Raw genomic sequence first — 21,280 nt, 5'->3', positions numbered from 1 at the left:
TAGAGTAGACAAGACTGCCACAGTCCCAGCCTTCATGAAACTTATAGGAGAGCAAAGAAGCCAGTGACAGACCCCTGACAATACTCACAGGTGTATTAAGTATTGCAAGAGTAAATCTCAGGTCTTGGTTGGTGGCAGTAACTGAGCCAAAATGCTACAAATCTGCTGCTTCGTCATCAGATTGCCCAGAGGACCATAAATGCTGCAGGCATAAAATAAATTGCAGGCATTTTGAAAAAAAAGTTCCATAGAAACAAAGGTGTTTCAGGAGGATAACGGAATTGTAGTACATCTAAAGGGTGGGGTAGCTGATACCTTCCTGTTTCAAGCCACCCTGGTTCTTACAGCTGGTAGAATAGCAGGTGCCATGTTAGCTCACTGAGGACTCATTTCACAAGAAGTGGGATTGACTTCAGTTGTCCCAGTACCCTGGGTTCAGTTTCACTCTCTATGGACCAGTAATCTCATAAATATCAGAGCTCTTCTCTGGGAATCAATATTTATTGACATTTACTAACTTTCATTTACCATGAAAAAAAAAAACAAGTAAATTTCAAGGGATCCCCATAATTTGCCTTGTTGAGAAATCTCTTTAACTTTTCCCTTCTGGGTATAAAGTTAAGAGATGGCAATCACAGTAGGCTCCTTTGGGCCATTGTGAAAAGATTCTGGGCTGGCACATCTCCTGAAAGCCACCCCTATCTTTCAACTTCATTTTCACATATCCTCACAGATAAAAGTATAAATATACATGTACTCCATAGATGAGCCAGATACTGCAGGTTTCTGCCTGCAGCAAGGCTAGTTTGGAGAGAGCTTTCTGGCAAGGATTTTGCTGTGATTTTAGATCCAAATTCCTCTTCCTGGTTGCTTTTTTTTTTTTTTTTTCTAGGATATTGGGAGGAGGGGGAATGGAGTCCCAAGCTTAGGGAGGTTGCAATCTAGGTTCAGAAAGATCCTCCTAATCTGGAGTTGAACCATCTTCCCTCTCAGGAACTTCCAGATGGAACTGGAATTAAAGAGCTTATTCTTGAGAGGAGATAAGGAAAAACAAGCCTATTATCAACCAAGTACCATGAAGGGTATTGATTAAGTAGAAGTCTTTAAAATTTTACACAAAATACATCCTCTTTCCTAAATTACTTACGTGTCAAGACATAGCAAAGATATTATGTATGGATCATACACAGACACATGACCATGCCGGGGTCCAGCCCTAGCAGGAGTCCATGGGTTCCACACTGGTAAGGGGGCACGGGGAGACGGCGTCGGCGATGGATGGAGAAAGAAAGACACAGACTCTAGTTCTGGTGCAATCAATCCCACTTTATTCTGGGGAAGGCTGGGTTTATATACATTTTTCTTCAGGCTATGATGACAGGCTTATTATTAATAAAATCAAAGAAGTTTCCAAAGCATAGGCAGAAATTGTTTTTACCGAAAGATTATGAGAAAACAGTAACCTTACAGATTATCCTTACTTAATCACAATTATTTTAAAAATATCTAATTACGTCAATGAGCTAATACAATGTTTATTTCCTTAATATCTAAATTCTATATGACATAAGACTATTTTTATTATTTTTGCAGTAAAGCGATAGACAAATAATGTCATGTGACCATCTCTGCTAGGTCCTTCTGGTTAATATCTAAATTGCTGAGTTAAGGGTTACAGGAGGCCAGCGGTCCCAATGGTTATTGTGTACCAACGTTTATTATAGGGGTGACATATTCTTTGTAGGAAGGAAGGAATGTTGTGAAACCTTATTCTTTTACCTTACCACCACACATAAACAAAACCATCATCTGAATTAAACCACCTTGTAGGAGACAGGGGGAGATCGATATCTACCTTCTCTAAGGGCTTGCCTTTAGGGGGGTACCAGGGCTTGCCATTGATAAAATAAGCTAGTCCATATCTAGTAGCTACTGTGGGAGATGCTTTGTGCTTAGAACTTGGGGAAACATTGTTATCTATAAGTTTCTGTGCCCCAACAGGTTCTGGCTATGCCAGTAAATGCAGTGTTTGATTTTTAACATAATAAAAACATTCTCCTGTAGTGAGGTTAACATCACAGGGTTTCAACATGTGTTTTTGTCTCCATGATGATTTTCCTGGAAATTTGTAGAATTATTCCCATCACCTCTAGCAAGATCCTCAGACTGAAGTGAGTGATATATTATTAGGAAAACTCCACAGAATAACATCCAAGCTAGGGAGGCATACATCTGGCTACAATCCTTTTAGGATGAGTCTCTGCAATCATCCTTGAGTGGAACTCTGTCAAGCACTGCAAGGAGAGCCAGGTGCCCCCGCATGACCACACAGAAATTCTTACCTTTGTGGTCGGTCAATGTTATGAAATGCTCTTTAAATCCCACTAATAGTGGCATTTATGTCTTTGTCACATGCAGTACATTTCTGGATTTGGGAATGAATGTGCTTCAGAGGACCCACGCTGTCCAGGTTCCCTGCCCGAGGGCCAGGTATGAGTGAATAAAATGCTTGGAAAATGCTAACTTGTGAGCCTGGATGACTGACCCTCAGGCCAAAATGTCTCCACTCAACAAGGTTCTTCTAATCTAGCAGGTGAACTGTTTGGAAGCTTCACAAGTTATTAGGAAAACTGGGACATAGAACAATGACAATACAAAAATTCAACTTGAGGACTGGTGGTTATTACCTATGCAAAGTACCCAACTCAAATTAGTAGAATTAGCTGTAGGATTTCCTGGAGAAACCCCAAAGTCCAGGGCTAGGGATCTTTCCTTCTACTTCCCTTGAAAAGCAGAAGATATAACAATAATGAGAAAATAAGTTACTTTAGAAATGTTTGTATAAAGATGTTTGCACCAGTGTTGGTTATAATAGCAAAACTACAGCAAACAAAAATTCTTTCAAAACTTTTTGGAGACTATTTCACAGCACAAAAAAATGCTTTTGCTATATTATTTCCTTATAAAAAAGCAAATCCTGAATATTATAGTTACAGGTATCATGAGATCCCTATATGCGGAGGATAAGAAGGGAAATAAATACACTTAGGTGAACATTGATTTACTTCTACTTGGTGAGATAATGGGTGATATCATATTTCATATGTTATAAGTTCTCAATAATAAGCATATGTTGTTTTTATAATCAGGGGGAACATTTACATAAAAAGTTATTACAAGAAGTATAAATGAGTTTGGGGTGATCATGGAGAGTGGCCCAGACTCTCCCCACTCAGGAAGGAGTCCCCACTGAATTGATTGGTGGAAAGGTTTGGGAGGATGCTTTTTGGATGTAAGAATCATTGTTTATTGCCTCTTTTGGTTTTAGAATAATCCTCAAGTCTGCCCCTATAATCTATATGCTGAACAGCTCTCAGGATCAGCTTTCACTTGTCCAAGGAGCACCAATAAGAGAAGGTAAGAGGATTAGATTAATTCTGACCTGCAGGCAGTGGAACTATGACCAGGACTGGTCCTGCCTCCCATACCCTGGTCATAGATCCTTCAGGCTGTATCCTGGATCACAGGCAGAGGGGACTGGACTTGTTCCCAGCTGGAATCAAGTGACTAAAGGGAGATGGTGAGGGAACAAACTACACAGGAAACACACCAGTCCAGTTCCACCTACAAATTCTCACCAGTACTCAGAAGAAAATATGTTTTTTTCCTTCTTTTTTTTAAAAAGAAAACATTTCTAATGCTCTGATCTTCTAAGGATTGTCCAGTTGAGCTTTGTTTTTTAATTTACTTATTTTGTTTTTGTTTTTTTGCATATAATTGAGTCACAATTATAGAAGATTTAGAGCAAGGACTTCCTCAGTTAACTAGAAACATTACATTCTATACATGAAAATGTTGGATAAGCAAAGCCTAAGTAGTTGAAAAGTTCTTGTATTGTGGCCCCTCCTGGTTTGAATTAGTAAGGTTTTTGCTCTTTGGAATTTGACCTTCTTGGAAAGCAGGTCAATGAACTTACTCCCTTGATTAACTCCTCTGGGGCAGCTGGTTGGAGTAGATGGGGTAGATTCAGGAGGCTGTAAGTGTCATGATTGAAATAAGCAGTATGTAATCAGAGGACTTTCAGGTTAAGGCATCTGTGAAGAGGGCTGCTGCTGACATTGGAGAGCTGGGGAAGAGGACAGGTGGTATCACATTGCTTAGAAAGAGTGGGTGTGTTTATCCCCACAGGGTTTCTTGAGAAATCAATGAGATAGTGAACACAGAAACATACCCACTCTGGAGTTAGGCCCCCTGATTTTAAAACCAGGCTCCTTCTTCAGTTGGGTGAACATGGGGAAATCATCTTTCCTCTCAGAACCTCTTCATTTGTAAAATAGGGATAATTACAGCACCTATTTCAGAGTTTTGGTGAGGTCATTTCCTGGCACCTGGTTAGTGATCAATTAACATGAGTTATTGTTAAAATCATCGTCATTATTGACACCATAGAAGAACTTCTGTTTCCATTCCCGAGTATTTCTAGTAATATTTTCAGGGTTATTTAGAGAGCTGAAGCATAAGATACAGCAGGTGCTATGGTACAAGGTGAGTTTCAGGAGGCAGTAAGTGTGTATCAGTATTGGTTTCTCTTGATAGATGTGTGCATGGAAGGACAGGGGAAGATAGTTTCTCATACATGTCAAAATCAGAGGTAACTTCTATTGCATTTAATCAGCTCTCCTTCTGCAAACCCAAGTAGACAGGGTAAGGTAAGTACTCAGACAATTCCTATCCATTTTAATTTATGACAATCTGGCCCCATGACCATGTTCTAGACTTTATGGCCCATCCACTAACAGGCCACCTGGTTTCCGGATTCTTCTGCCTGCCCCCATTATTCAGCAATATCTTCAGCCAGCAGGAGCTGAGCTGTGTTCCAGGAGGCTGAAAAGGAGCTGTTGGCATTTCATTAAGAAGCTGGCAAAGTTCCCTGAGTCAGAATTAAATCTCTGTCCAGGGCAATGTAGCGCTGCCTGGGGAGTTTTATAAACTCAGCTAAAAAATAAATAAATAAATAAATAAGGGATATTGGGCATGGCTCACCCATCTGTGTAGAACTCTCTAAGGGTATCCTCAAGAATTTCCCAGTAGGAAGATGGATGCAGCCCCATCTGTAGGTGCATCAGCCTGAAATTCTCAGTCATGACTCACTTAAACCAGAATGGAGGAAACCACAAAACCATTAGGGATTCTATCTATTTATCAGGATTAATTTTTATTAGGTTACTTAGAACACTTGAGTCCTGAGAAGGTGACAAATAGGACAAAGGATATGGAAAAATTGGACCATGATGAGAACCCCAAAGAGTAAGGGGAAGATAGACAATTTAACAAGCATCTAATAAGAGATCACCTACTATGTGCCAGGCATTTCATGCACATGAACTCTTCCGGTCCTCACAACAATATTAGGAGGAGATAAGGACAAAGAACATAGGATCTGGGAAGTTTAGTAACTTGCCCTGAATCACACAGCTGGTTCTAAGATACACACACATTCTTTCAATCCCATATACCACTGGGTGTTGGAGAGGTTTAGTAAGTCCAAGGTCTGAGATCACACCTTCAAGAGTTACAGGAATCAGATGGGAAGAACAAAGCTAGCCAATTTATCTCCCACATGGTTCAGTGTTGGGCCAGGCCAGATTAATCGCCTCCACTCCCTGGGGTAGACTGTCCTTGGGCTTACAGGATCAAACGATATTAAATAGATCTAGTGTTTCATTGTCAGAAGTAGGGTCCTGCCTCCTTCTGTACCCCATCAGGGTTATGGCCTCTGGAAATGCTTGGGTCCCTTGTAGTGAGTTTCAGTGTCCCTCTCAACTTCTGGAAGGTTCTCCTCCTGGTGTCATTCAGATTTATTTCATCAGACTCTTCTTCCTTTTCTGAAGATCTGGTCCTGGTAGAGAGAACATTGGCTCAGGCCTTGACACATACAGAGAGTAGAAGTTAAGGGGAAAAAAAAAAAGAAAACGAAAAACCCAACAAACCATAAGTATACTGTATTGAAACATGCACATGACTCTAACAATTTTTGGAGTACAGAAGTATTAATTTTAAAATCTCTACAGATTAATATCAAAAAGACAACCCAATTGAAAATAGTATAGAACTTGTATAGATAATTCATAGAAAAATTACAGAGTGCTAATAAATGAACAGATTCTCAACCTTACTCATAACAAAGGGAATATAAAATAAAATGAGAGAATATTTTTTCACCACAAACCTAAAATTATTAATGATACTTCATAATAGAAAGATTTAATAGAAGATTAAAACTCATTTACTGAGAAAGCATACAAGAACTGCCAATTCATGCCTCCACATCTAATGCTGTGGCTTTCTCACCCTTTAAAGGATGGAAGTAATCGCTTGATCTTAGGAACCACAAAACTGGTGCAACTCCAAATAAAAATAATTAATCTATTCTCCTCTTTTATTATAATATTATTCCTTATTATTTTATTTCCTATTATAACTTCTACTGATTTTTATGAAAACAATTCCTATACCTAGTATGTAAAAATCTCAATTTCATATGTTTTTATATTCAGCCTAATTCCAACCCTAATATTTACTCATTCAGGATAAAAAAATATATGATCAAAACTATTAGATACTCAAATACTATCTTCCCTAATCTTGGGGAAAATACGGGTGATCAGACATTCTCACATATTCTTGTTATGAGAATAAAGTAGTAAAATGATTTGACAATTTTGCTTATATATGCATTGAAAGTATCTAAGAGAATATGTAAGAAACCCATTAAGCTGTGATGCTGCTAAGAAGTCGCTATGAAGAGAGTAGAAGAGAAGGAACCACTTACCTTTCACAACTTTTTAAATTACTTGAATTATTTTTACCATTGCCATGTATCACTTCTAAAATTTTCAAAGAAAAAGACGGATTTATATTTCAAAAATAACAAAGATAACACTCATATATCTCAATCAACATAGAGTTCACTGTCCTAACTTTTGAGAGTAAGGATTAGCATCCTATGGTGTAAATAAACTAATGTTTTTGTATGGATTTCACTGCACTGATATCCCTCAAGGTACTTCCTCTTCCCTTACAGTTGGTGGGAAAGAGAGTCCTTCATTTTTTGGCAGTATGGGAATAAACAGGAGCAGGAGCTCAATCTGAAAATTGATAGATATAGTGGAAAGGAGAGTAGGGGCCAGAGCTCCAGGCAGCAAATGGCTATTGAGAAGTAATGCTGTCATTGCTTCTCACATTAAAGCCCACAGATGGTTGTTGACTTGAGTGTCTTCCTGATGGCACCTCCTGAGCCAGTCTCTGTGTCACTTAGAACATTACCTTAAGGTTTGTGTGTTCTTGTTTCTCCCTAGCTGGCTGTACAGGATTCTACCTTCAGTTTCTCACAAGCCCTTTGAATCCATTGACCAAGGTCATGTCACTCACAACTGGGATGAAGTTGGCCCTGATCCTAACCAGGTAACCTGGTCCTGTGACTTGGAGCAAACTCATGTGTCCAAAGCCTTGAATAGAAATCTTTAAACCAGAGCCAGGGCCTTTGAAAAGAAAGGCAGCTTTTAAAAATAAATGCTAGTTTGTTTGTTTAGGGCTTAAACTTGGGTGGGGATTTGGGACTTGATTGGCATGTGTGTACATTTGTGTCTTTCTAGCCTAACGGCATGTTGATAGCACAGGAGTGGTTCAGACCTGGTGGGAGTGCCCAGGTGAACTGGATGAATAGAAGTTACATAGGCTGGTCAAAATGCCTTCATGCCCATAGGCTTTTTGTTTTGTTTTGTTTTAGCCTAAACTTACCATTGAATATAGAAAATATCTTCAATACTGACATTCTTGAAGAAGGGCCTCTGAAATGTGGCACAGGCGTGAGGGTCTTATTGTCTGAGCAGGATTCTTTAAGTCTCCCGACACATTGCTTTCACATTCTCTTCAGACTTCGGAACTTGTAGTCTTTGCCCAGGAGTTTCCCCCTTTTAGTCCAGTGATGAGTGGGGCTTTTCCTGTGGGTGTCAGTATTATTTATATACTCTGCTCAAGCATGTCAATGAGATATCTGCTCATGGAACGAGACAGACTCAAATACTATACAGGACTGAGATCTTTTGACTTTAACCTTCTGAGAACCTCAATGTATTCCTTTGTCTCTGAGTTAAGGTACATGCCACTGATAATCCATCTACAGAGCAGGAAAAAAGCAAAAGCAGGTTTGCATCCCTGGTCCTTCTACTTACCAGCTGTGTCCTTGAGTCATGCTGTTTCACCTATAAAATGTGACAGCAGCATCTGCTTTGAGTGTTGTTGTGAGGATTACATGAGAGAATAGGTGTGAACGTGCTTCACAAGCTACCTGGCATGTAGTCACTAAGAACCATGACTCTGAGACAGCCCTTTTGATACATTTGCTTAAAGGCAAGAGTAAAGTATAAATCTCAGAATTTATAAAATTCGGGTAAACTTGTTTTTTAAATTTGATGCTATTTTTTATTTTGAGGTCCCCATCTGCCCTGTCTCTCTCCCCTTTCCTCAGCCAAGGAAATCACTTGCTTTTCTTTTGTTCAATAAGACATTTCATCTATACCTGCAAATCTCTGCAAATCTACTTCCCCTAAATGCTTAGACTTTCTGTAGAACAAAAGCTGGAATAATTCACAGTCACCTTTGGTTTCCTGCCCTGCTCCATCTCTTCCCTTAATTATAGAAATCCTGAAGAGCTAAGTACAGCTTACATGCTGTCTAACCCTCTCCAGGAGAGATGAAAGGGAAACCAGCTTTCAGGGTCAAGAATATGCGAGTTTGCATCTTAAAAGATTATTCACCTTAAAATTATTCATCTTAAAATATACCAATATTAAAATATTAGCCATTTTGAAACTGGCATATTTTGTCTAAATACCTGACCCTTAACTATTTTGAAGTTTAATGTGTGCCAAAGACATTCTCCCAGCACCCCAGGCCTGCATATTGCCTTTGAGCCTGTTGGGGGAAAGGCAACCCCTGCTCCAACCCCTACACCACAGACTCTGCCCACACAAGGGCTCAGGAAATTCCTGCCCCTTCTCCTTCAGCTGGACTCATCCCTTGTGCAGGACAGGGCTACAATTTGTACAACTAAACCCAAGAAAGCCTGACTTTCCCTCTTCCTCAGGTCTCACTCTAATAAAGGTGAGGGACAAAACTTCACTGTGAACAAAGGTAGTCTTACTGTACAGATAAAGCCTCTTAGGTAACCTCTTAGAGCTGCCTTCAGAGAAGAAAGCCTGTCAGGGTGTGGTAACAACTTTCAATCTCTTCTCTGTGCTTTTGTGGGATTCCTGATCAGGCTTAATGTCCACCAAACATTTATTGTAGACTACTTTTGGAAGATCAGAAAAATATTTGGATCATAGTAAGTTTTCTAGTTCTTTCTTTGGGTGGCACAGGTGATTCTTTTATGTTTCTGACCACTCTATTAGAGTAAAATTTCATATTACACAAAGAAACAAAGTGGTTATAAAATCAGCAAGTAAGACAAAAGTTAGGCGCAACATTATACCTGAAAATCCCTTTAATCACCCCTAAAGTATAGGATACATAGTTCTATATGTGCTGTCTAGTAGGTAATTTGTACCTATACTAAGTTTGAGAACCACTGAGCTAGACTAAATGAAGGATTTCTGGAAAATTCCATAGGCAGATTTCAGGAATTCAAATCGTGTGGTCTTCAAGCTAACAAATCACTAGTGGTAAATGGGATGGGCCTTGGAGTTCCAGTGCCCCACCTGCTCACCTTGTTCACAGCAGTTGTCTAGGCCTTCAAACCTTCCTACATCCTCATAGATGTATTTGCTTGGAGTTATTTGGGCAACAGTGGAGCCAGACTTTTTAAAATATAATTTATTTGTAAAGTCCCTGTTAATATACTTCTTTTATATAATTCAATTTGTAAGTCCATTTTATACCTTTTTTATAGTTGTTTTGAGATACAGGTGACATATCAATGGAAGCCATGAAACCAAAACTCTAGCAACCAAGGGATCTCTGAAATAATAAAAGGATTTATTGAGCCATTCACAAATGCTAGCCAGAAAAGGAAAGGACTGGAATTCAGGACAGGGTGCCACAACTACCAGTAGCAGGGTTACATAGCAGATCAGAGCCAAGAATATTTTAAAACAAAATCTGGGGTAGGCAAGTGCTGTAACCTACATTGGCCATTGTTGATGAGAGGAGTGGGATAATGGTGAGCTGGGAAGCTTGTGGATAGGAGGGCAGTCATAAGGAGAGTAACAGATGCTTCTAGATGTTGGGTTAGAGTTAACAGTCCCAAAAGTTTATATGCAAACAAGGTATGGTGACACAGGTGCTCACTGTTTGGATTTCACTCAAGATTTCAACATCATCAGTCTTTTTTTTTTTTTTTTTTTTCTTTGCTGGTTTTGCCACAAGTCGTTGGCTGGTTAACTTCCCTTACTTCTTTTGCCCTTCACCTTCTGGCTTTTGTCATTAAATTTAGGACATCTCAAATTTTTTTCTTCTATCAAAACTAACCCTGTCCCAATATAATTTTTCTAGTTTTATCTTATTATACAAGTAACGTATATTTATAAAAACCTCAAATGATGTAGGAATTAATAAAGTAAAAACCGGAAGTCTCATATCAGAGGTGAGAGTGATGTGTGTATTAGTTGCAGATGTCAATTCTTTCTTTCACAGTTAACATACATTTTGACAGAGAAATTCATGGCATTATATTCAAAGTTTGAAATTCACAGAGTCAACAAAAGAGCTGTATCAGAAATTCCTACGTGCTCAATCTACAAGCTTCCTGTGTTTTCCATTCAAACATTGCTTTGCATTTGCCCCTGAACTTGTTACTTTTCTCCTATTTTGAATTCTTTGAACATTTTGTTGATAATGACCATTCTCCAATATCTCCCCTGCTCATTCACAGTCCTGTATTCACATACCGGGAGAGACATGGCTCAGAATTCCACAGTGCCTCCGTGAACATCAGCTCCAACGAGGTAGCTCTTTACCATCTTCCTGACCTGTGACCTGTCTCCTGCCATCTGCTTCCCCTTCTCTGTTACACCCTGACTGTTCTTGGCAAAATGTAACCTTTTGTCTTTTCATTTTCTCCTTGACAAGTTAATATCTCTTTCCAATTTTATGCCTCATTAATTAACCACAACATTCTGCATTCATCACTTTTTCCTTTCATAACCTCTTCCAAATATGTACTCCAGACTCTCACCCAGAAAGTCTGAGAAAATTATATTTAGGTGCCTGACAGTCCTTCCCAACTGAAGCCTCTATGATAGGTATGTCTTCACCTATCAGTCAAAGCCCAAAACCTGTACTTCTACAGCTTCGCCAACTACCCACATTGGACATCTCTGGAAATCTGAAGATGTGAAAACTGCCTAATGTTTCCTCTAGTCTAACATTCACTCCCACAGAGAACATCATGGGATAGGTAATCATCACTGTCATCCTTGATACCCTCCCAGGAAGATGGAGACCATCCCCCCAAAGTTTTCGTTTCCAGTAGTACATATTTAATCAGTCATGCAAGAATTAATGCAAACTCTTGAGTACATTTAAACTCAGCCCATGGACATAAATTCAGTACATTAATACCTCACATAAGAAGTATGTCTAATTTTATCATATGCTTTCCTCTAGTTTGTGAAATCTCAGAATTTAATGAATAAGCCTGCATCTGATTCAACCACAATTTTACAGATTTCAATTAGCATTCTTGAATTAGCATTCCAGTGGAGAAGATAGAGTCCTTAAAAACTTCTTATTACTACATCCTGAACTTTTGATTGTTGGGAAGTCAGACTCTTGACCCAGTTAAAACATCAACTGAGGAAATTACCTTTTGGTTCCAATTACCAAATTGGAATTATCTCTAAGCTAAGTAAAGTGCATATCATAGAATTCCTTCTGTCCCCAGTTCATTCAAATTATCAAAAAATATTTCAAAATGATACAGCCTTACAGAGTATTTGCTCTCTAATTTGTCAAACGATTCAAGTCTTGCCATTCTGAAAACCCCGCCCCACACACATGTCGGATTTTCCTACATCTTTCAAGCTTTTGCCCAAGTCTCTATTAGCAGCCAGCCTTTCCCCCTCTTTTTTGTGGTGCTGGGTATCAAACCCGGAGCCTCATGTGTTTAGACAAGTGTCATACCACTGGGCAACACCCTTGACTTTAGCAAAACTTTTTAAAAAATCTTTTTTTCCCCATTTTCTCCAGACTCTACCTTCTCTTGCCCAAAATCCTCTTTCCCTTCACCTCTTCCCTTCCCCAAACTCCTGGTGCCATGTTACCACTGCTTCTTGGCTTTTCTCTTCCTCCTACCTTCTTGCTCTACAGAATGGCACTTGCTGTGTAGATTCCCCATCTTCTCCCCAGGACACACACACACGAAGTCCTGATATCTGCAGTGACACTGGAGTTCACGGGATTCCAGTGAGGATGGGAAAATCAGAACTTTTCATAGAAAATCTAGATGGGAAGAAGAGGAGACTGTGAATGCTCTTAATGTTTTTTTTTGAAAATCAGACACACACACATACACACACACATACATATATGTATTTACTCTAATTATGGTCATGCTGTAATACAGAGTTACATTCTATTTTTTAAATTTAAACATCATATTTCATGCCTTTCCCCATGTCTTTGTAAACTCCTTGAGGCCAGATAATTTTTAATGCTATATTATAATCCAATATGTTTATAAAGCAATTCCTCTATTGCCATATATTTAGGTTGTTTCCATTTTCACTATTATAAATCATCCATGGCTAATTCCATCCCTTGTCTCTGCAGCATCCCAAAACGTGAACAAAAGAGCTCCCTCTTTCCTGAATCTCTGTCCTTTATGGGTTCTCTGTCATTGCACTGACTCCTAAACCTGCAAAATGAGTGCTCTCCAGGGTCCTCAACTAAACTCTTATCTTCCCCTATTCTCCATCTCCTGCCTGGAAGATGGGGGAGTACTTACTCTCTCCTCCCATCTCCTCTTCCTAATTGACCTTTTACCTTTCTTTTTTCTTTCTTATTACACACATTTCCCACATCCCTTCTGTGCTAGTTTGTTAGGGCTGCCATAACAAAAACAGCCTGTGTGGTTTAACCAACAAAGATTTACATTCTCTGTTTGGTACCCCAAGATTGAAGTGTCAGTAGGGTTATTTCTTCTGAGGCCTCTCTCCTTGGCTTGTAGACAGTTGTTTTCTCCTTGTGTGTGTCCATATTTCCTCTTCATCTATGGACATAAGTCATATTCAGTTAGGTCAACTTGAAGGACCTCATTTCATTTAAACTTATTATTTCTATAAAGATTCTATATAAGTTATGTTTCATGTATGTATAATATGTCAAAATATACTCTACTATCATATATATCTAAAAATAACAAAAAAGGAGTCTATCTGAATATAGCCGCATATGAGGTACTGGGTTAGAGTTTCAGCATATGAATTTGAGAAAAATGCAATAAAGCCCATAATACTCTTCCTCTGCTTTCTTCCCCTTTCCTTCCAAATATTGGCCATTGGTTCCCACTTTTATTGGATTCTGTTTGCCTTAGAGATGAAGGGAGAGTTGTTGATGAGAAATTCCCCACTGGAGTGAACCCAGGGGAGGAACTCCTTGACAACAGAGATTTTTTAGTTCACTTCCCTGGGGCCCCCTCAGCACATGTATAGGTACATACCTCAGTACGTAGAATTCTATAAAAGCATGACTTTACCCAACATAACTCCAGCTCAGAGCTTGCTATAACCTTGTAGGCCACATTGTAGGAAGTCAGTCACACAACTTTGGGGTTCAGAAGCCATTCTAGGGTTGGTGTCAATGTGGAAATCTCATTTATATCCTATCATCCACTTTTTCTCCCTCTTATCATCTTTTGAATCTCCCAGGTTTTCCTTTTTTAAAAATGAATAAATGTCATTCATAGCCATGACATTAACTGTCATCTCTCTGCAGTATGTTTTACAAATCTTCCCTCCAATTTCAGAATCCACATTGGATGTTGTCATGTGTATGTTCCAACTCAAGAGATCCTGTACTGAAAACATCATAGTCCCATCCAAATTATTGTCTCTCTCTGTCTTTTCTAAGCCTGTTACTGACAACCATTCTTTCACATACCCAGGTTTGAATCCTTAAAGTCATTTTAAAAAACTTTTTTCTTTCTCCTTCCACATGGAATTAAGTGGCAAGTCCACAAAATGGTGATTCCCAAAGTATATATAAGAGTGAATCACAGAGTCTTGTTGAAAATGTAGATTCCAAATCTACATTTTGCTCTTCAATCTAGTAGATATAAGGTGGTGTTCAGGAGTGCCTCTAGATGATTCCCACTCAGATTGGCCCTGGACCACACTTTAAGAAATATTGCTATAGAACTTTCTCTGGTTCTCTCCTTCCTTCTCCTGACTCTTCTTAGTACAGACCTCATTTGCCCTTGCCTATTATAATTGATCCTAATTGATCCATGTGTCTTCCTTACCGTATCTTACATCCTATTGCCAGATTCAGTTTGCTGAATTACCCTCTGTGAAATCTTTAAACCCCCACCATCACCCCTCCCCTCCACTGCCCAGACAGTCAAGTACAGGCTCTCAAGATGGGAGATCAAGAACCCCAGTTCTGGGGCTGGGGTTGTGGCTCAGCAGTGGAGTGCTTGCCTAGCATATGTGAGGCACTGTGTGCAATTCTCAGAACTGCACACAAATAAATGGATGAAAATGAAGGTCCATTAACAACTAAAAAAAAAAAAAAAAAATCAAAAAATAATTAAAAAAAAAAAAAAAAAGAACCCCAGTTTCCTGTCATGGACTTTCAAACTCTCTACTTCCTGTCATGTGCCCTACTTGCAGTCATACTAGAACCATATTTTTTCCAGGAAAATATCCTAAATTCTCTTTCCTTGGTGCTTTATGCTATTTCATCTACCTGGAATTCCTCTTCTTCATAAATATTCACCTGTCAGAATCCCACCCATAATTTAAGACTTTAATTTTAAATACCACTTTTTTCATTAAACTTTCAGTATTTCTTAGGTTATTTTAGAAAAAGAATCTATATCTCCATCATCTTTGTCTTATGTGCAGTACCCAGCACGTACCTTCTTCCAAACAGTAAAATTGCAAGCATTTGTTGATACTCCCTGATAGCTCAGATCTCATCATCCTTTAAATAGACTAGATTGCCTTTCCCTAAATGCATTCACTGGAGTTTGCCAACATTGCAGTGTACATTGCCCTGTTCAGCCCTTTTTGGACAGCTTGCTAGATCTTTTTTACGGTACATCTTTATCAACTTACATTTTACTCCTTGGAAAGATATTGAAACTGTCTGCAAACTGGTGATTTCATTGTTTATGCCTCCTATTTTTCATATATAAGAATGTTAAATAGACCCTGCTCCAGAACTTATTCCTAAGGGAATATTCCTGTTTACATTTTTCTTCCAAAGTCATTTACATTATTTGTATCCCTTGTTTTCTTATCAGAAAGTCTCCATACTTCCAGGATTTTCTAGAATTGTTTCCCTGAGGGAGAAACTATGTAGTGTTCCCCTCCAGCACCTAGCACATGATCTGACACAGGTAGAGATTCAATGAATATTGTTTGAATGAATTAACATAAGGGGTTTGGACAAGAATGCCAATCCCAAAGGTCCTTACCAGGAGGAGAGTCCAACTAGATCAAGGCAACTCAGCACTGAAGCAAATAAGGTCAGGATGAAAGATCACATACAAGAACATTAAACGGAGGTAAAGCTGGGTTCAGGAGGCAAGGAAATCAGGAGTAGTTTGTGAGCAGATCAAGACAGGTTGAGCTCAAAGTGCTCAGGGTACACATTGATAAAAGTGACCAAAGAGTATTGGCATCAGTTCTTAGGAGAGAAAATTTGTCTTCTCTAAGTTATCAGCTTTCTTACTACTAAAAAAAGAGAGATTAATAATCATAGGTGCCTCAGAGAGTTGTGAAGGTTAAGCACCTAACATATATTGAATGCCTACTGTGTTCCATGATCTATGCAAGATGCCAGGTGTCTTAATCTATTTTCTTTTCTTTATTTACCCCCTTTCATGGAGATGGTGGTGAAACACAGGGCTAATGCATGCTAAATAAGTGCTCTACCACAGAGTCACGTCCCCAGCCCTCTTAGTCCATTTTCTGTTACTATAACAAAATACATGGGAAGGGATAAGTTATAAAGAACAGAGGTTTATTTAGTTCAGGGTTCTAGAGGCTGGAAAGTCCAAGAGTGTGGTGCTACATCTGATGAGGGCCTTCTTTTTGCATCATAACATGATGGAAGGCATCACATGGAGAGAAAGAGCAAACATGCTAACCTAGGTTTCTTTTCCTCTTTTAAAGTCATGCGATCAACAGATATATGAAAAAATGTTCAACATCTCTAGTAATAAGAGAAATGCAAATCAAAACTACCCTAAGATTCCATCTCACCCGAATTAGAATGGCGATTATCAAGAACACAAGCAACAATAGGTGTTGGCGAGGATGTGGGGAAAAAGGTACACTCATACATTGCTGGTGGGGTTGCAAATTAGTGCAGCCACTCTGGAAAGCAATGTGGAGATTCCTTAGAAAGCTTGGAATGGACCCACCATTTGACCCAGCTATCCCACTCCTTGGCCTATACCCAAAGGACTTAAAATCAGCATACTACAGAGATACAGCCACATCAATGTTCATAGCTGCTCAATTCACCATAGCCAGATGGTGGAGCCAACCTAGATGCCCTTCAGTTGATGAATGGATAAAGAAACTGTGGCATATTATATACAATGGAATATTACTCTGCCATGAAGAATGATAAAATTATGGCATTTGCAGGCAAATGGATGAAATTGGAGGATATCATGCTGAGTGAGATAAGCCAATCTCAAAAAACCAAAGGACGAATGATCTTGCTGATAAGCGGATGATGACTTATAATGGGGGTGGGAGGGGTTAGCGTTAGGGTTAGGGTTAGGTTAGGGTTAGGGTTAAGGAGGGGGGCAAGAATGGAGGAAGGAAGGACTATATAGAGGGAAAAGAGGGGTTGGAGGGGTGGGGGGGAAGGAAAAAAATAACAGAATGAATCAAACAACATTACCCTATGTAAATTTATGATTACACAAATGGTGTGCCTTGATTCCATGTACAAACAGAGAAACAACTTGTATCCCATTTGTTTACAATAAAAAATAAATAAATAAATAAAGTCATTAATACCATCATGGGGTCCCCACCTCCATGACCTCATCTAATCCTAATTATTTTTCAAAGGCTCTACCTCCAAATACTACTGGCATATGAATTTGGGGATTAAGTTTTTAACATATAAACTTTTCAGCACATTTGCTATGGTTTGGATGATTGTCCCCCAATGTATCAAAGGTTTGTTTCCCAGAGTGGCACTATTGGGAGTTGATGGAGCCTTTAGGAGGTAGGGCCTTGGTGGGTCCCTAGGTCAGTGAGGGTGTGTGAGTGAGGGTCAGTGAGTGTTTCTTTTCTTTGCTTCTTTATTCATAAAGTGAGAAGTTTGCTCTGGCACATGTTTCTATCATTATATGCCTCCTTCCCCAAGGACCCAAATAAATGCAGCTACTAAATCTTGGACCATGAGCCAAAATAAACCTTTTCTCTTTATAGGTTGTTCATCTCAGGCATTTCATAATAGTAGTGGGAAGTTGACTGATATAACATTTAAACCATAGCACTGAATAATGAATGTAAAGCCCCTAGTTTTAATTCAAAAGTAAGGTCGAAAAGTATAGCTTATCTTTTTTTGTAGACTCATGAAAAACTTTAGAAAGTCTAAATAAATTAGTGTGACTTGGATCTTCCCTATATGTATTCTTGTCCATTACCTCAAAGAAGTCCATGAATTGAAGAGAAAGAGAATCAAAGCCTGATTCTCTCTCTTTTTCCCCTCAAATTGCTGGATTTTTTGAGGAATTCAGTGAGCCACTGTTTTATTTTATTCACCCCTATATTCCCTATCTGGACTGAAACTCACCACTACCAACTACCCTGGACTTCTCCCAGTCATAGCTACCACTAATAATTGCTTGAACATTAAGATAACAATTTCGCCCACAAATTACTTCAAAATTCTTGGATAGTTGGTGTGACTTCTAATGATATGTCTACCTCTAGCAAGTTAATGTCATTAAGAGCCTTCAATTCATCCAATTTAGTTGAGTTCATGACAATTTTGGATGGAATCTCAATAAATCAAAGAATCTCAATGTTGAAAAGGATATTCAGATCATCTAGCCCAATTCCCAGTCTTCTAACTTTGGAAATACTGAGACTAATTCTTTCATATTTCCTTTTCATCTCTGAGCATGAATTTTGAATCTTAATCATTAAATATTGCCATCAATTATCTGTCTTCCTCCTTGGATAATATTAGATAATTTTTAGTTATAACTTTGGATACCCTTGAAATTGTTTTTAAAACTATTTTTACCATCTCACTCTTAGAAAGAAAAATTTTATTTTCCAGTAGGATTTTGTTATGGTTTGGATGTGAGGTGTTCCTCAAAACTTCACATGTGAAACAATGCAGGAAGGATTAGAGGATAAATGATGGGGTTCTAAGAGTCTGAACCCAAGCAGTGGATTAATCCCAGGAGGGATGAATTGAAGTGGCAGGGTGTGACTGGAGGAGGTGGGAAATGGGGAGTGGCTGTGGGGTATAAATTTTGTATCTGGAGAGTGGAGTCTCTCTCTCTCTCTCTCTCTCTCTCTCTCTCTCTCTCTCTGCTTCCTGATGACTGTGGTGTAAGCTGCTTCCCTCCACCACCTCTCCTGCCATGATATTCTGCCTCACCTGGAGCTGCAAAGAATGGAGCTGGTTTTCTATGGACTAAGACCTCTGAAACCATGAGCCCTCAAATAAACATTTCCTCCTTTATAGTTGTGTCATTCAGTCACAGCAACAAAAATGCTGACTAAAACAGATTTGTAGGATACAATTGCAAAATATGTGAAGCAATGATAGAACTTACAGGAGAATTAGACATTCATTTCCACAATCATAGCTGGAGACTTTAACACTCTTCTCTCAATAGTTGATATAACTGGACAGAAAATCAGGATGGATATAGAAGTGGTGATTTTTCATATGCATGAAGAACTGGCTTATATTTTGGAAATAATCTTTGAACTTCTAAAAACATTTGTCAATTTGCTGGTTATTGCCTGTCATTTTGAGTCCAAAAGCTCTTACAAATTTCCTTTATTCTGGTTCTTTGAAATACAAGCATTGTTCTGAGTGCCTTTTACTTATTCATCCATCTAATATTTCAATAAATACTTATTGATGCCTATCATAGTCAAGACACTGCATCATGCATTACAATCGATGTCATTGTTTTTTAAATGTTTAATAATGAAATTCTGCATGGGAGAACCATTTAGCAATAACATATAGTATGAATAAAATATACCATTAAAACCTACGAGTAAAAAGTTGTTGGATTATATTAACCTAATTGAACTGCCATAACAAAATGCCTTAGACTGATGGTAATTTATTTTCTCACAGTCTGGAGACTGGAAGTCCCAGATCAAAGTGCCAGAAGGATTGGTAAGGCCTCTGGTAAGGCCTCTCTTTGGCTTGTATATGGCTACCTTCTCACTACGTCTTCACGTGGATTGTCCTCTTGAGTACATAAGGAGAGTGAGATCTCATCTTTCCAAAAGGCCACTGATCTTATTGGATTAGTGTAGATGTTCAGAGACAGGGTTCGCTGAGGGTGAGGATGAACAACACCTACCTTACTTAGCCTTACCCAGCGTGCTTACTCAGGTGTCAGAGATCGAGCTCTGAAGGCACGGATCTAATTTTATTTAGGGTTGTACAGGACATATAAAGGCACATTATCTAATCAGGTTAACATGCTTGTTAAAGTGTAAAAGTCAGCCTATAGGTGAATTATACGTCAAGGGTCGAGGTAGTGTAAACAAACCAACCATGTCTAAGCAATTCTGCCCAGCAACAGGTCTGAGACAAAGGACTGGGGGGATAGTAAGCTCCTGCACACAGCATGAGGCAAGGCAGCTCACATCACAGCCTGCTGGGATGCTTGACAGAGCCGAGGCCTCCCCTCAGCTCATAACTCAGCCTCAACAGCTGCAAAGACCTTCACTCCATGGCAAATCTTTACCATTACCTAGTTTCTCTGTCCAGACTGTTTGGCTTACTTAGACCATGGTATCAGCGACTGCTGTCAGATAAGGTTGAGGAATGTTCCCTACAGATTAGAGCCCCCAAGTTATGATTTCATTGAACCCTAACTACCTCATAAGGGCCCTATCTCGAAAACAATCACATTAGAGGTTAGAAATTCAACATATGAATTTGGAGTTGACACAATTTAGTAAACTTGCAGCAAGGAATAAACCAGTTAATAAGCATTCTTTACTGTTTTTAGAAGCTCTTCTCTGAAAAGATTTATGGAATTATATAGTTCTTACTAGTACCTCATTATTATATGTGAGAAAACACAATCCAGAGAGAGAAAATGACCTGTCTGAGGTCACAGAATAAATGGGAATGGAGGCAGTAGCAAAAACCAAGTCTCCAGGTTCAGTCCAATGCACCAACCTCTTGGTCTGGCCTTGGATCAGAGAGGTACTGCTCCACAGCATATGTACAATTAAGCTGAACATCTGACTTTGGCAGGAGATGTTTATACTCTGCACTCTATGGACTCTTCCTGTTCATCCTCTCCCCAAATCTCCTTACTTGCATTCACCAAAATATCACATCAGGGCTCTTGACCAAAATCTTGGTGGAGGACCCAAAGCTGGCTTCCTTCTCTGGGTACTGAGTTTATCAGAACCACCTTGGGGTCTTTATCATCCTTCATAATATAGACCCAGTACAATTGGAATATAGACTATGTACAATCTGCTGCCATCAGACCCAAGAGATAAATGATTCCTCTCCCCACACCATCTGTCATCTGAAGGAATCGTTTTTTGCCTTAGAGAAGGTTCATCAAGGCCATTGCTTCATCAGGGCGGGGACCTGTGGAAGGTGTGCTTCCTGCATCATCACATGCTTGCCTCTTCATCTGCCCTTCGAGTCCTCTCACTTCCCTTGCTATTGAAATCTGGTTCTCTCTCTCCTCTTTCTTTCCCTTTTTGCTTTCTTCTCTCTTTTCTTGGATTATAAATCCTTATACTTTATTATTTAAATTTCTCTGCAATTTAGTAGCGACATCATCACCGCCACT

At 39.1% G+C, this 21,280-nt stretch overlaps 1 protein-coding gene across 2 annotated transcripts in view; it reads left to right on the top strand.

Moving 5' to 3' along the window:
• HGD (homogentisate 1,2-dioxygenase) overlaps positions 1–21,280 on the top strand; it is a 46,660-nt gene that overhangs the window by 5,278 nt on the left and 20,102 nt on the right. Inside the window, exons 2-5 of one of the 2 annotated variants that reach the window (XM_079155320.1) lie at positions 2,419–2,490; positions 3,329–3,417; positions 7,359–7,464; positions 10,934–11,006. In XM_079155320.1, the coding sequence (XP_079011446.1) occupies positions 2,438–2,490; positions 3,329–3,417; positions 7,359–7,464; positions 10,934–11,006 (321 nt within the window). In that variant the 5' untranslated portion in view covers positions 2,419–2,437. The remainder of the gene's footprint in view (positions 1–2,418; positions 2,491–3,328; positions 3,418–7,358; positions 7,465–10,933; positions 11,007–21,280) is intronic. The other variant, XM_079155321.1, reaches the window with a different exon arrangement.

The sequence above is a fragment of the Sciurus vulgaris genome (genome assembly GCF_902686455.1).
Source record: "Sciurus vulgaris genome assembly, chromosome: 10".
Taxonomy (NCBI): domain Eukaryota; kingdom Metazoa; phylum Chordata; class Mammalia; order Rodentia; family Sciuridae; genus Sciurus; species Sciurus vulgaris.
This window is presented reverse-complemented; position numbering and strand designations above follow the sequence as displayed.